Source organism: Onychomys torridus, unplaced genomic scaffold, assembly GCF_903995425.1.
Source record: "Onychomys torridus unplaced genomic scaffold, mOncTor1.1, whole genome shotgun sequence".
Classification (NCBI taxonomy): domain Eukaryota; kingdom Metazoa; phylum Chordata; class Mammalia; order Rodentia; family Cricetidae; genus Onychomys; species Onychomys torridus.
Genome location: NW_023413737.1, coordinates 6,154 through 21,655, shown reverse-complemented (window position 1 = coordinate 21,655; position 15,502 = coordinate 6,154). Strand labels below are relative to the sequence as shown.

General features: G+C 42.3%; 1 protein-coding gene and 1 non-coding gene across 3 annotated transcripts; one reads left to right on the top strand and one right to left on the bottom strand.

Moving 5' to 3' along the window:
• Positions 1 to 3,898: 3,898 nt before the first annotated feature.
• LOC118576446 (transcription elongation factor A protein-like 4) lies at positions 3,899 to 10,592 on the bottom strand. Of its 2 annotated transcripts, none has more exons than XR_004943945.1 (2): positions 10,517 to 10,566; positions 3,899 to 4,132 (listed from the first exon to the last, which is right to left on the bottom strand). XR_004943945.1 is itself a non-coding variant. In XM_036176696.1 (2 exons), the coding sequence occupies exon 2, from the start codon at positions 9,417 to 9,419 to the stop codon at positions 8,853 to 8,855; it is 567 nt and encodes a 188-aa protein (XP_036032589.1). In that variant the 5' UTR covers positions 9,420 to 9,442; positions 10,517 to 10,592; the 3' UTR covers positions 7,665 to 8,852. The 2 variants fall into 2 exon arrangements, 1 of the variants encoding a protein (XP_036032589.1); XM_036176696.1 differs by lacking the exon at positions 3,899 to 4,132 and adding an exon at positions 7,665 to 9,442 and having other exon boundaries at positions 10,517 to 10,592.
• A 4,292-nt stretch (positions 10,593 to 14,884) lies between these two features.
• Trnaa-ugc lies at positions 14,885 to 14,956 on the top strand. Its single transcript has one exon. It is a non-coding gene; the product is annotated as a tRNA-Ala (tRNA).
• The last annotated feature ends 546 nt before the right edge of the window (positions 14,957 to 15,502 follow it).

The following is a 15,502-nucleotide window of genomic DNA, read 5'->3' as shown; positions in this document are numbered from 1 at the left end:
GTGTGACCTTGTTGGAAGAGATATGATACTGGAGGTATGCCTTGAAGGTTCAAAGGCCCCTGTCATTCCCACTCTCTCTGCTTCTCTCTCTACTTCCAAATTCTGGATAAGGTATAAGCTCTCATCCACTGCTCCAGCACCATGGCCACCTGACTGCTTTGGTGCTCTCTGCCATGATGGCTATGGATTCACCCTGGAACTGTAAGCAAGCTCCCAGTTAAATGCTTTCTTTTATAAGTTGCCTTCATCATGGTGTCTCTTCACATGAATAAAAAAGTAACTAAGGTACTTGTACACTGCTATCAAGTTAAAACCATCTTAAATATACTATGTAATATTCTGTGAGTTATAAGGTCTTTAATTCTGGCTAGTTGAAACCATGTACTATTCCCAAACATGTCAAACAATTATTCTCTTTAATCTTTTAGGGTGGCCATTTCCTAATCCATCGTAGTTTCACGATAGGTATTTAAGGGTTAATTCTCTTACAATAATTAACCAGACAGCCATTAGACTGAGATGAGTTCCTATGTAGGTATACTGAAACCCACTTACAGTAAATATTCTTAGCCTATGAAAAGAAAACTTACAGACAGGCAACTAACCATTGACTAGAGTGCTTACTAATCATAAATCACTAACTAACTTTTAACTGGAGACTTTTGAATTTTACCAATCAAATATTTCCTTTGCTTTGCTTCAGCAAACACCTTATAAAAGTCAATCCTTCACACTCCATTAGTAGAGTCCTGGGCATTTGCAGTCTGGTTCTGCACTGTTTATGAGTCATTCATTACCTGTTCTATCAAACGGTTTATAATTCTATTGTGCCTAAATTGATCTTTGGCAGTTCTCAGGTTAATACTCAAGGGAGTCTCTTTGTACACCTCTTTGATTTTTTTCTCATTGTAGTTCCTTCCTTTTTGGAACACAGCTTAGGAACATCAAGTTTCTTTGGTCTCTCCAGACTCCAACTTATTATAAACTCTGGGATTCCACTTGGGTTTAAATGCATTCTACTCCATGCACTGTGACCTAAAAGTTTGACTAGGCAGCATGCTGGGGTAATCATAAGAACAACTTGATTTGTTCATAGTCTCAGAAGTATCACTTATCATTGCTGCCTATTGTCTAGGGTCTTGAGAACACTGGATTGATTGATTTTTTTTCCAGTTTTTCTAAACTAGAGAGAAATTCCGTTCTGGGAAGCACAGAAATCCTGCTATTTCATTCATAAATGTTTAATGTAGTCATTCTGATCATGAGGATCCTCAAGGTCTTGTTTGAATCTCACCTTTAGCTAAAGAACAGCCACCTTATTTCCATAGAGATAAAACTTTGCATTTCTCCAAGATCTAGCAGGGGCAGGAAAATACAGCAAATCAAAACACGAATTACATGGTAACAGAAATGCTACATCAGAGTCCAGTTTAAAATACTCTTTTGCTAATTAGACATAGTAATCAACTGACCCCTAAGTTCTTATCTTTATTCCCATAGGTTGGTGCACATCTTAATCTTCAGCAGAGGCACTTCTTGTAGTAGATTCAAATACAGAGACCCTTGGCTGGCCAGTGTGCAGAGAACAGGAGACTATGGAGTGCTTGATTGTAAATGTAAATGAGACATCTATATTATACCTTCAATCCAAAGCTCAGGAATCATCAGAGAAGTGGGCAAAGAAAGATAGTAAGAGCCAGAGGTAGAAAGCATCTCCAGAGAAATAGTATTTGCCACGTGTGATAGTGCCTCTATACAAGAACTCACAATAGTTATGACTGCATGCACAAAAATCACATCATGGATAGGGGAGGGGTTCATGCAATCCCACCCATAGCTGAGGAGCTACAGGCAACTGATTACTGCTGCAGGTAGGGAGAGTCCATTTTCTTCAAGGATGAACCTTCTGGGAGGCAACCTGTGCTCCAAAGGATGGTCTTACATCCATGCACATATACTCGATATATGCAGGAAGAAAAACAAAACCTCTTTCTTATCTCTTATAAGGAAACTATGCTCACCATCAAAGCTTCATCCTCATGATCTTATTCTTCCAAAGGTCCATGTCAAGACACCATCACAATGGGGATTAATTTGTCATGGGTATGGGAAGCAAATACTCAACGTAAGGCATTTCGGGCAACTATGCAGCTGACCTATCTGCCCTACCTTAAGCTTGAACACTGGGTTCAGGTATTGTGAGCCTGATCCATTCATTGTCATATTTTCCATGTGTTTTGACAAAGAAGGTCACTTCTTGTTTTTTATTGTTTTTCTATTATTTAAGAGTATTATCATAACATGGAGAATTTCTGTATTTGTCATCTTATACATCATTGCAGTCACTAACCTCTTTGATGTTCAAACTCTTTTATCTCTGTCCAGTGGAAGCCCCTTTAGCTTGGTTTCTGAGTTTTTTTCTTAATCGGAAGTATATACTAATTATACAAATAACGAATTTCATTCTGACATTACCGTCATGAATAGAACACCTTTGACCACATTTCTCCTACTCACTACCTTCTTTTGTGCTTCCTCGTGCCGTTTCTAACTTTCCTTTCCAGTTCCTAACATTTCCTCTCCTACTGCCAGCCTATATTTTGTTTCACTTATGAGAGAAAACATTTGATATGTATCTGATAAGTCTCATTGGCTTTACTTCACACGATGATGTCCAGTTCCATACATTTGCCTGCACACAACATGATTCCATTCTTCTGAATGCCCAAATACTACTCCAATGTGAATATGGGCTTCTGGATCCTTTCTAAATGCTTCCTGGTACGATAGTTTGATCCAGAATTACTTGTTACATTCCTGGCCCAAAACCTGGTATCAACCATTTCTCTACTGTATCTTTGAGTGGGTAATGTTTTTAGAACACTCAAGCTGAAAAATAGACTTGATTATTGCTAATTAGTTGTACTATCCTTTTTTTCAGGGCATGGAATCATTTTTATACAGTACATTTTAAAAGGAGTAAATGTCAGCATCTATTCTGGGTTACTACTCCACTGTAGTCCAGCAAGGAACTATTTTTGTTGGGTGGTGGTTTAACTACCCACTTTCCCAAAGCACAAGCAACCATGTTGTGTGAATCAATTCTGCCATTCACAACAAAATGTTTGTACTGTCAGTGTGCAATGTAACTTTTTGAATTGATGAAAATATTTGATATTAGCACTGCCCAGCCCAGGAAGCACTAGCTCTCTGTAGCTGTTGGGTACCTGAAATTTGAGGAGTTCTAGGGACAAAATTTATAATTGTGGTTAAACTTTTTTTGTTGTTAAGGAGCTAAATTTATTTTAATAGGTTTATATAATTTGTTCATCTCCATTTGCCACATGTAACTTGTGACTAACTACTGATGAGCAAATGTTTTCCCCAATTTTCTTTACCTTGTATTTTTCATTCACAATTTCTCCTGCAGATCACTCCATAACAGCATAAAAAGAGAGTTAATGTGGCCTTTTGGTTTGGGTTTATTGTTTGTTGTTTTTGTTTATTCATGGTCCTTTTGAGGCAGGGTCTCTGTATATCACCTAGGTTAATGTATAGCACACCATGCAATTCAGGATGGTCTCAAACTTACTATCCTCTTCCCTTAGCCTTCTGAATACAGGGACTACACATAAACATTACCAGGCACTGGGAAGTGCATTAGCTTACATGTATGCATAGTAATTTGAGACATACCTATGCCCTAGTCAGTCCCCTTACCTGTCATATGTTTAGTTTTTTGGTACTATAATTTATTCTTCCAGGAATGTCTGTGTCTTTTTCTTCATTTCTTTGGAAAAGATCCTCAATGAATAGATTGCTGGATCTGAGACACCATGGCTGTGTTATTTTATTAGATGGCACCAGATTCCAGTCAGAGGGGCAAATAGCCGTTATTACCAACAGTGAAAGAGAATACTTAGTTCTGAAAGACTAAGGGGAACTATGCAGAGTTGGTGCTCTGCATTTTACTAAGCCAGAAGAGCTACATGCTCTTGTCCTGTCCTTACCTTTGAGGGCTTGAGTTGTCTTCCTTTTTGTCTCTTATGACTCTGTATCTAGCCTCCCAGTGTGGGAAGGAAAGATTTACACGAAGCAGGTAGTTGGTGTTCCCTCAAATGGACCCCTTGAACTGCCAAATGAGAAGGAATACTCTCTTAGAGATAAGGATGATTCAAAATATGTGCAGAAAATCTCTGTAATCCAAGTTCTAAATCTGTGAAACAAACAACTGTAGATTAAAAATATTTGAAAAGAGCCGGGCGGTGGTGGTGCATATCTTTAATCCCAGCACTTGGGAGACAGAGGAAGGTAGATCTTTGTGAGTTTGAGGCCAGCCTGGGCTACAGAGTGAGTTCCAGGAAAGACGCAAAGCTACACAGAGAAACCCTGCCTTGAAAACCCTCAAAAAATATTTGAAAAGAAATTGTACTTTTACTGAGCAAGTGCTGGAAGTAAAGGCGTGTACCATCACTGCCTGGCCATATTAACCCTTTGTAAAAGGTCTTCAGTGTTATTTATCCCTATCTATACTCCAGAAAGGAATTTAAATTCTGTTGTGTTGCCTCACAAAAAAGCTATAACTATGCCTTCAAGCAGCAGAAAAAAGAAATAACAGACTCAGCTTGTGTTTCTCAGAAATATCCAGCTTCATGATAATAGTCTGCCAGTGCCCCGAACAGTTAAACAAGGCATTATCATATGTCTCAAAAATTGCACTCCTAGGTATATACAAAGATGAACAGCTTTCTGGTTGTTTGGCTTACTTTTGTACCAATTGGGAAATACACTCCTGCTATCACAACACTAGACCCAATAAGAGGCATATATCCAAGATAAAGTTTAATACATAAAAGTCAATTGTTTTCCTATATACAAGCAATGAACAAATTAATTTTGAAATTAAAAATGTCATTTATAATACCACTCCCCAGAGGAATAATATGATACATGTATCTTAATATATTATAAATATATGAAGTAGAGGAATAACATGCTGACACAGTTAAATTTGGTATGAGTGGAGTCTAATGTTTAAAGCAAAAGAATTGCATATCATTTGGCACTCTAATGGGTAAGGTTGTTTCTCACAAATAAAATGCATATATGAGTATAAGAGGATTGAATGATTAACAAAATAGATGGTGAACTGTGGGAGAAAAGTTTCTTCCAGGTGAAACAGAAGGTTGCACATAAGCAAAGGAGTCTATAATGATCTACCCACCAATTAACTACAACTGGTAACACCAACATAAGCCTATGTTTAGCTTTATATAGGTAAAATAGGTTGCATATAGGAATATTTACATTTCTGCCTATATTTTTTTTATAAACAAACACCTCCTCTCTTTGTTAGCTGAGGGTCCTAGAAACAATGATTTCCCCAATATGCCTACCTCCCTGATATTAATTTTTGAGATACAATCCTCTGGCAAAAGTTATGAGGGCTCCATGGAGAAGTGATTGAATCTAGAAATTGGGCAGGAAGTACTGCAAGAAAACACTCCAGTATTTTGTGGTTGTTGCTTGAAACAGGGACTTCTACATGGCTAAGGCTGACCTGAAACTCTCTGCATAGCCTAGGCTGGTCAGTTCAGGCACTTATTTGCTGGTATTATAGATGTATATACCATCGTGCCTTGCTAAGGTATCTTATAGTGGCAGAAGGCACTAAAAACTCCACAAAAATTAATATAGGAAAACTGGAATATAGAAGCTAATTGAAAAAGCTCCCAATGTCCAAGGAAGAAATGATTGGACTAATGAAATGTATAAAACAAGGCTATATTACACTCAAAAGTATAAAAATAAGTATTCATGAGTCTATACTGCCAAAAATGCATTACATGCATAAATTAATGGAGTCCGGGCATAGTGGTGCTTGTCTTTAACCCAGAACTCAGGAGGCAGAGGCAGGAAGATCTTTTTGATTTTGGGGCCAGCCTGATTTATATAGTGAGGTCCGGGACAGCCAGAACTACATAGAGAAACACTACCCAAAAAATTAATTAATTAAAAGCAGGTTGGAATAATGTAATTACATTTTAATTAAGAAAAACAATATAAATAGAGAATAGTTAACTATTCTATGTAGAGAGATTCCAAATTATTCTTATAAATATTCTGCCATTGAGATGAAACATAATGCCCTATTCTTGAAACTTACATTGCCAATGAAGACTATGTTATAGAGTAATTTGAAATGAGAGAAAGTATAAATATCAACATCAAGAAATCTGGCAAAAGCCAGGCGGTAGTGGCGCATGACTTTAATCCCAGCACTCGTTAGGCAGAGCCAGGTGGTTCTCTGTGAGTTTGAGGCCAGCCTGGGCTAACAAGTGAGTCCCAGGAAAGGCACAAAGCTACACAGAGAAACCCTGTCTCGAAAAACCAAAAAAAAAAAAAAACAAAAAAAAAGAAAAGAAAAGAAAAGAAAAAGAAATAAACCTGGAAAGCCAGACATGATGGTGCAAGCCTTAATATCAGTACTTGGGAGGCAGAGGCAGGCAGGCAGATCTTTGTGATTTGGAGATCACATGTTCTACAGAGTAAGTTCTAGGCCACATGGTCTTCACTGTGAGTTCCAGAACAGCCAGGGCTGTGTGGAGAGACCCTATGTCAAAAAACAACAACAACAAAAGAAACTTGGCAGGCACCACTTCATCTTGGTGAGCAAGTCTAGTGGTGCATCATCAGTAATAATTAATACTGGTAATATTTGTTCTTTACATGATGTGACAAGAACGGTATTTTACACATAAAATTTTCTCCCCCACCCCAAATTGCATTACTGTGAGATGTGATGGCTACTCTTGATTGTCAACTTGACACCTGGGAAGAGTCTCACCTGAAGAAGTGCATCTTTAGAATGACATGTGGGCATTCCTGTGGGGCATATTCCTGATTGCTAGCTGATGTAAGAGGGCCCAGTCTACTGTGGGCAGTGCCATAGATAGGCAGGTGGGCCTACTATATGAAAGGTAGCTTACTGTGAAACCAGAAGCGAGCCTGTAGACATTCTTTATAACTCCTGCCCTAAGTGCTGGCCCCGGCTTCCCGCAAGGATGGACCGTAATCAGTAGCCAGCAAGCAGAAATGAGCTCTTCCCTCTTGAGGTTGTTTTTAGCCATAGTGTTTAACACATCAACAGAAAGAAAACAAAGATATTGGTGTAATAAGAAGAAAAAAATAAAGCAAACCTATATTATGAGACAAGAAATAACTAACCACTATGTTTCAAAAGGGTCAAGGTCATGAAAACTAAGGGAACTTAAAAAAAACCCTCAAGAGGTGGAACCCTCAGAAATATGATTTTAAAAAGCTCTGTGCTAACATAAACAGGCTCCTTTAACAGGGGACACGGAAGCCTGTGAATATGACACATGACTCAGTATGTAATAAAGCATTAGTATTGGTCAGGTTTGGCAAATGAACCATCCTAAGAAAGGGCTTTAGAAACAGTAAATACCTGCTATGGAGTACATGGAAACTCCATGTCATCTTTGTAGTAATTCTGAAAACATACACAAGTGTTCAAAAAAAAAAAAAAAAAAGCCACATCTATTTTGCCAGTCAGTGGTGGCACACTCCTTTAATCCCAGGACTTGGGAGGCAGAGTTTGAGGCCAGCCTGGTCTACAGAGCGAGATCCAGGATAGGCACCAAAGCTACACAGAAACCTTGTCTGGGGAAAAAAAGTCTATTTTAAAACAAGTGCAAGTAAAGACACTAACACTATACAGATGGAGGAGGTGGAGACCAGTCTGCGGAAATGCAAACAGAGGGCTGGGGATGAGTTTCTGGGGAAGCAGTTCCTGAGGAAAGGCATGTGAGCACTCAGATCAGCAGGGAGAACAGCACAGCACCCATGCATTCATGTTCTTTCCTGCACCATTCTCCTCTAAGATTCCTGGAGGGGCTCTGTGGAAATGGACAAGAACCATGAAAGAGTCCCCATGAATCTCATGGATTATCAAGACCCAGGTGATAACCGGGTCCTACCAAGGAGGGGAAGATCAATCTACTGCAGTCAGAATGCAAGTCTCTACCCTGTGGTTGGGCTGAACCTCCAGATCACCACAGTGTCCCCAGAGGAGGGAGGAAGTGACAAGAGGCATAGCACCAGGGAGACAAGGCATGGACTTGTTGTCCCCACTTACTCCTGGGCAAAGTGGAGACCTCTCTTGGCCCAGCTGCAAGTGTCTGACCAAGTTCCAGAGTTCTTCGTTCAGGGGAGGAGGCAAGGAGCAAACCATAGCAGTTCACATTCTCGCTGCTTCCTACACTCCTCTCCACACCCTTGCATGGTAAGATTTATCCCCATTTCACGGGTGGCAAGGCTCTGCCTTCAGGCACGGAAGGACAGATTGATTCCTCCATCATGGAGCTCCAGGAGTAATACAAACATTACCTCCTGTTTTACATCCAGAAAACAAAAAACGCACTGACTCCACTCTCCCCATGCACAGTGTTCCTGATTGCTTAGAACTAGGTCCCAACTCCTGCATCTTATGCCCAGAAGGAGCAGCCATCGTAGGAGACGATAAACTATTGATAAAACCATAAAGAAGGACACAAGTAATTGTCAGACTTGTTTTCTCGACGTACATTACTATCTGTTGCAGTTTCACAGAAGTAGGCTGATGCCACACAGAGGGTTCTGTGGCTCATGTACTTGAACTTGACAACACACTCTGAGTATTACTTTTTCCACGCAGTGAGGGAAACAGACTGCACAGGACTCAGAACATGGCAGGCAGAAGGGTCAAAGGGGCTGCAGCTACCAGGAGGAAAGCCTAAATCGAAGCAGCAGCATAAGGTTAGAGCACTCTGCCCAGAAAATGCTGTCGGGAACTAAACATAAGGGATGTCTTCAATGTCCCTTCGCGGGGCCCTGCAGCCACCCCTGAATTCCCTTGGGCCCCTTGGGTGGAAGGGGTCCTGCAAACTTCTTTGCATCCAAAAGATCCGCCCCATCTTCTGCTTGTTCTTTCTCTCATCCTCCTTTACCCTTGCCATGTTGTCAAATTCTCTAATCATGGCCTCATTGCTGAAGTGCATCTCGTGGATGGCCTCTTTATACTCCTTGAGGCAATGGGCCAGCCCCTTGTTGGTTTTCCTTTTGGCCTTGCTGGCCAGGTGGTCCTCAGCTGGGCGCTTTCCTGCAGACCTTCCTTTACTTTCTGCCTTTGCCTGGCTCTCTGGTCTTCCTTCCCCTTTTGCTTTTCTCTCAGGCTCTGGCTGCTCTTGGCGCTTTGCTAGCATCCCCTTATCTCCTGCCTTAGCCTGGTTTTCTGACATTTCTTTGTCTCCCAGAGAAAAGGCTACTTCTGTCTGTCCCTCCTCCTGTGGCGCTGTACCGTTTTCCATCTGTCCTTGCATCGAAGGCATTCCTTCCTTCTCCCTCGAGAGTTCCTCCATATCCAGATTTTTATTTTCCTGTCCTGGGGGTTTAGGAGGGGGTGGGGTGGGGGACGAGGAAATAGAGAGGACACCAAGACTGAGGAGTGGGCACGGAAGGTACATGCATCTAGTCTTTGCATCTTGCCCTTGACAATGGTTCTCTAACTAAGCCTGTCTGCCCTCCAAGTGTGCCTTCTGCCTGCACCCCTCCCTCACAGGTGAGGGAAGAACACACTGGCAAGAGCTGTCACCTTCTCTGTGCCCCTTCACTGTAGCAAACACTGTGGAATAGGGCGGGGGTGCGCAGTGGAGCCCCAATTCTGCCCCTTTCCCTGTCCAGGCTGCTGCTGTACACTGACCTGCAGGGTTTCAGAACAGATTGCCCCTGCTTTCCAGGGGTCCCAGCAAGGAGGCAACAGCATGCTGACAGGACACAGGTGCAGGGTCTGTGCACTCTGTGAAAATCTGTGACCAGGAAACTGTCCTGGATTCAGGACTTGTCCTCTTCCATCCCTCCCTGCTCCCCAGCCGCCATTTCTTTTCAAGCCTTGAGCTCAAAAGGAGGACGCTCTTCTAACTAATTTGGGGTGTGTGTCTCCCTGCCCTGGCTGGAACTCAAGAGCCCACCTTAGCGCTGAACAGCTTTTGGGTCAGGCATGGCAGAAGGTTGTTTTTCTCCCTTCCTTCCTTCCTTCTTTCCTTCCTTCCTTCCTTCCTTCCTTCCTTCCTCCCTTCCTTCCTTCCTTCCTTCCCTCCTTCCTTCTGGCTTTCTCTTTTTCTTTCTCTCTTTCTTTCCACGCCCTCTCTTAGGGGGCTCCTCCCAGCCCCGGTCCAGAACTGGGACTCCAAAGAGGAGCAGAGAAGGGGCAGCAAAGTCAGCGAAGATACTGGGTTGGGGTGTAGCAGGCAGGCGGGGATACTTGGGGGTGTCTGCCTCCTCTGCCCTCTGCCCATCGGCTGCAAGCTCCCCAGTAGCCTCCATTTCCCATTGCCTCTTCTGTCTACACCCAAGCCCTCCTCCCTTGTCCCAAACTCCACCTCCAATCTTTCCCTCCTAGCGCCCAGCTGGCCTCACCCCACAGCATTCGCCTCTAGGAGCAAAGCCTCACACTGACCTGAGAGAAGCAAGAACAGTAACCAGAAGCCCAGGGACTTGAGAGATGGCTCTGGGACAGAGCCCTGGGGAGCGAGGGCGGGGCACTCCAGCTGGCAAGTCACGTGACAGCATCCCAGCAGGAGCCTTCTCCCCTCCTGCATACTAGCAAGAGTCAGTCAGTCCAATTGAATAGCTTGAAGTGTTTGGGAGGCACCCGGACTGTGAGACCAGGATCTGTCCTTAGTGCATGAGCTGGCTGTTTGAAACTTTGGGCTTACACAGGGACACTTTGCTCGGTCTGGAAGGAGGTGACAGGACCTGCCTGTACTGAATCCACCAGGTTTAAATGAATCCCCAGGGGTGCCTTGATACTGAAGGACATTGGAATGGAGGGGAGGGGCTGGAGGGGGGAGGACAGGGGAACCCATGGCTGATGTATAAAATTTAAAACATAATAATAAAGAAAAAATATATATATAATGAAAAAAAGAGTCAGTCAGTCACTCACTCACACAGCACCTCCTTGAATCAGGTAGCCCCTCTCCTCTTGGGCGTGTGTGTTTCTCTGGTTGGGGAGTTGCTTTTAAAAAGAATTTTATTCAATGCCAGTTTTTTTGTTCTTCATTTGTACTGGGCATTGTGTGGGAAGAATCTTGACGACATGGCTTTCAATTCTATTACAAGCTCAGAATCACAGAGGGAAGTCCTAAAACTGTGAATTGACTGTGTGGACAATAGGATATTGCACTTTTGAGAATAAAGTACAAATTTGTCTCACCAAATGACAGTTCCTAATTTTCTGTCTGACTTTCATGCATTTTCTAATGGAAAAGGAAAAGTGCTTACATTTGAGCTAAGTGAAAGAATGATTAATTTATTTTCAATGGTAAATGGAGTGTGCAAGGTGCAATGATCTGACCCTGGAAGGAAACAACTGTCATCAGCCATCCTTCCAGCAGGCAGCTTGAGTAACCAAAGCACACCTCTGCACCAATCTTCCAGACTGAAACACTAACACCCTTGCCATTCAAAATATCTAATATGCCCTCTACCTGTGATGTTCCATGTCCAGCATCCAGCTGCCTGGTCCCCTGCTCCATCTTCTCAAGAAATTCCTGATTTCTTAGGAGCTTTAAAAAGATCTCCATCACAAAGTTCTCTCACTTGCATCTCTGACAAACAAATGATGTTGTGTAACTCCATTGCTTTAACAAGTTGTAAACAAGGAGTCCCTGTTGTTATGTGGGATGCCTCTCTCTCTCTCTCTCTCTCTCTCTCTCTCTCTCTCTCTCTCTCTCTCTCCTCTTTCTCTCTCTCTCTTCCCACCTACCCTTGGGGAGATTCCTTTACAGAAGTCTTGAAACCTCATTAATAGACTGTTGTTGCCTTTCTTCCAAAAGGTTGAAATGGCCCTCTGAATGGAGACAGGCCACTTTCTCCCCGGTAAGAGTTGATCCACTTGGGTCTGCCAACCAGGAGCCAAAGGACCCCTTCTCAAAAACGGGGATCCTTCCTCCTAAGCCATTCTAAAAAGCAAAAGGGGCTATACTGATCCCTTCATGAGGTAATGTGCTTCCCCTTCCCATAAGCCCTGCTCCTCTGGCAGGCTCCCACAGAGGGGCAGTCTTGCCAACTCTAGGATCTGCCCACTTTTCTCTTTTCTAGGTGTGCTTTCACTAACCCTTTTCTTTCCTGACACTGTGACCTTTCTCTCAAGCGCCCTCCCTACTATGTGGCCTCTTATGGACCATGTGTGTCATCCATGCACACTTAATTCAGATGGGACAGCTTTCCTCTTTTTCTGCTCTATCTCTTTCCTCAGGGCAGCTGAGGAGATGTGCAATTACCTGACCTGGAACTTTTCAGTTTTTTCCTTTCTCTGTTTTCCTCCTTAGGTTTATTTATTTTATTCTAGGTGTGTGAGAGTTTTGCCTGCATAAATGTCTGTGTACCACTTGGGTGCCTGGTATGCAAAGAGGTCAGAAATGGCATCAGATCCCCTGGAATTGCAGTTGTGCATGGTTGTGAGCCTCCTGGTGGATGCTGGGAACCAAACCTGGGTCTTCTGCTGGAAAAAAATTGCCCTAAAGACAGTAGGGTTTCTCTTTTAAACTCTAATGCCATTGTCCTTCAGAGAGTAGAGAGATGTCTTTGTAGTTAAGTGCCCTTGTTCTTTTTGATGACCCTTGGTCAGTTCTCAAAACCCATATGGAGGTTCATTACCATCTGTAATTTCAGTTCCTGGAGATCTAATAGCTGAGTAAAGTTTTATTGTTATAGTGCATTATGTTATCATTATACTTTTTTTTTTGAGGGACATCTAGGTTTTTTCTACTTTCTGGATCTTATGAAGAGAGCATCATGACCATGGTTGAGCAAGTTTATTGATATTTTGTTTGTGTTCTGACAAATAAAGCTTGCCTGAAAATCAGGAATGGAACTAGCCAGTAGTTAACCATAGAGGTCTGGAGGTCTGTACAGAGTGGAGACAGGAAATGCTATGGCTGAGCCTATAGAGGAAGTGATGAGGCAGGGAGGAGACAGGAGATTGGCTCCTTTGGGTCTGAGCAGTCAGAGAGGTAAAAGGTGACTGTGGCTGCTCCATTGCTTCTCTGATCTCTCAGCCTTCACCCTGATATCTGACTCTGGGTTAGTGTTATAGAGACTAATTAGCTTTGTACTCCAAGCAAGTATTTTTAGGAAAGAATGTAGCTTGCATGCAGTATATGCTCAAGAGTGGTATATCTGGAATTTGAGGTAGATTGTTTCCCATCTGGAGTACAAGTCCTTCTAAATCAACTCACAGAAACTCACAGAGAGTAAGTAGCAAGCACTTTGTGTCCACGGGTCTTCACCACATAGTCCTTTATGTATATATTCTACATTTCCATATTTTAGGGGACTTGTATTCACATTTTTATGGGACTCCTGAGTGAATTAACCAGTGGGTCTCTGATTCTTGTGTCTTCTTGTGAGATCTTTTCCTCCTGTTGATTTGACTGCTCCAAATTATATTTGATAGTTGTGTTTTGTCTCATTCTACTTTATTTAGTTGTGTTTTGCTGTCATCCCCTAGCAGCCTGTTATTTTGTAATGAGTGCAGATCCACAGTGGATCCGGATGGGAGGGTAATTGAAGTGGAACAGGGAGGAGTGGAGGGGAGGGGAACTCTAATCAGGATATATTGTGGAGAAACCTACTGGGAATAGAAAACACAGAAGGCAGACTCCCAGACCTAAGTATAACACCAAGGAATCATGGTTCACAGAGATATACTGACTCTGATTTTCTTACTACTAGGTCCTTTGAGTATCAGTACTTATCCACCAATACCCCAAAGCTAGACCACGGTCAGCAGTGAAAAGTTATTGCTTCTCTGCTTCCCTCATCTGACTTTTCCTTCCTTCCCTCCTTCCCTCTCTTTTTGCTTTTGTCTTTATTTTATTTAGGTTGCTCCCATTCTCCTATGCTACCTTTGCTTGTCTGCTAATACTCCTTGTCTTTATCTGGGAGTTTTATAGTAAAGTCTTATTTTGATCACATTCTTTGTAGTATTCCAATAGTTGTTGAGGTTGAGCAATGTGCTTAATTGCAGACTCGGGCGTCTATAATCTGGCAGCTTCTCTGGTTATATTTGTTACATTTTCAGTCACCTGAACATATATAAAATATTTTTTAATGATTTTGTGTGTTGTGTCATGTACCAGATGAGGTGAGAACAAGGGGGATACAATGTAACAAACCTCTCATTTCAGAAGCTTACAGCCCATGGAGTGAGATGCATAAACGTTCAGAAAGTAAGCACATTAGGGTTTTATGAAGAAACAGTTCCCTAAAATTTAGTTATTGGAATAAATGAAGGTATAAATAGTGCATGGGAAAGTTGTGAAACTAGATGACCAGCCTGTCCAAAATTAGAAAAAAAAAAAAAAACTTTTTAAGTCTTGAAAGCTAAGGCATGTTTTAAAAGAGAATAGAGGTATGATAAGGAAGGTTTCAGGAAACTCCCCATGCTCTCAGATATCCCAGCATATTGTTAGTGAGCAACACATAATTACCAGTTCCTCATAATAGTTTCAAGTTGAACAAATACTACAACATAAAGTAGAATTTAAATTGATGGTCCTGAATACTTCAAATTATACTTTATTGTTATCTTGCCTTGTTTTAAAAGTCATAATGCTTATTATTACTATATTATTGTTTTTGTTTTCATTATTTTTAAGTGAACACAGGTTATTTTTTATCCACTGTATGTCATAAAAATCCTGTGAACACAGAAGCCATGAAATAGACTCAAAGCACAAGATGCAGACTCCAGCAGACTGTGAATGCCGGTGTACTCTGTTAGGTTCATATAGGGATCAATCACGAAGCTAAACATCCTGGGGATGTAGCTCAGCGGAAGAGCACATGCTTTGCATGTATGAGGCCCCGGGTTCGAGCCCCGGCATCTCCAGTGTTCTCCTTTTCTTTTGCAGGGTCTTCCTGCAGAAGGTGTCCCAGACTTTAACTTCCTCCAGGAGGCTATTTATGCATAGCTAATTACTGGAATGCTCATCTCTCACCGTGACAACAATGTGACCACATTTCCATGGAGACCAAATAGTCTGGTAAGTAGAATATGGTCACGCCTCCAGGGGTGTGTTTTGTTCACAGAACAAAAAAGCAAAGCTCTGCTTTCCTGCTGGTGGCAGTTTCTCTAATGGGCATGCTTTCTGGGGTAATAACAAGGGTGAAGAGTTCTTGCTTTGAGAGAAAGGAAGGGAGGGCTGGGCAGAACCATTCCTAGATACTGAACAGGGGAAGCAATGCTGTTGTCATAGAAACCTGGTTTCATTCTGAAGACTGTTTTCAATGGCGATCCAGGCGGTGTCCTGGAAAATGAGCATTCTTGGTGTTTGGACTGAGCTGAGCATATGGATTCAGGGAGGTGAGCACTGGAATCTTCCTTGGGGTGGAGAGGAAGATGCTGGGGTCCCAGTCCCAAGTAGGTTCACCCCCA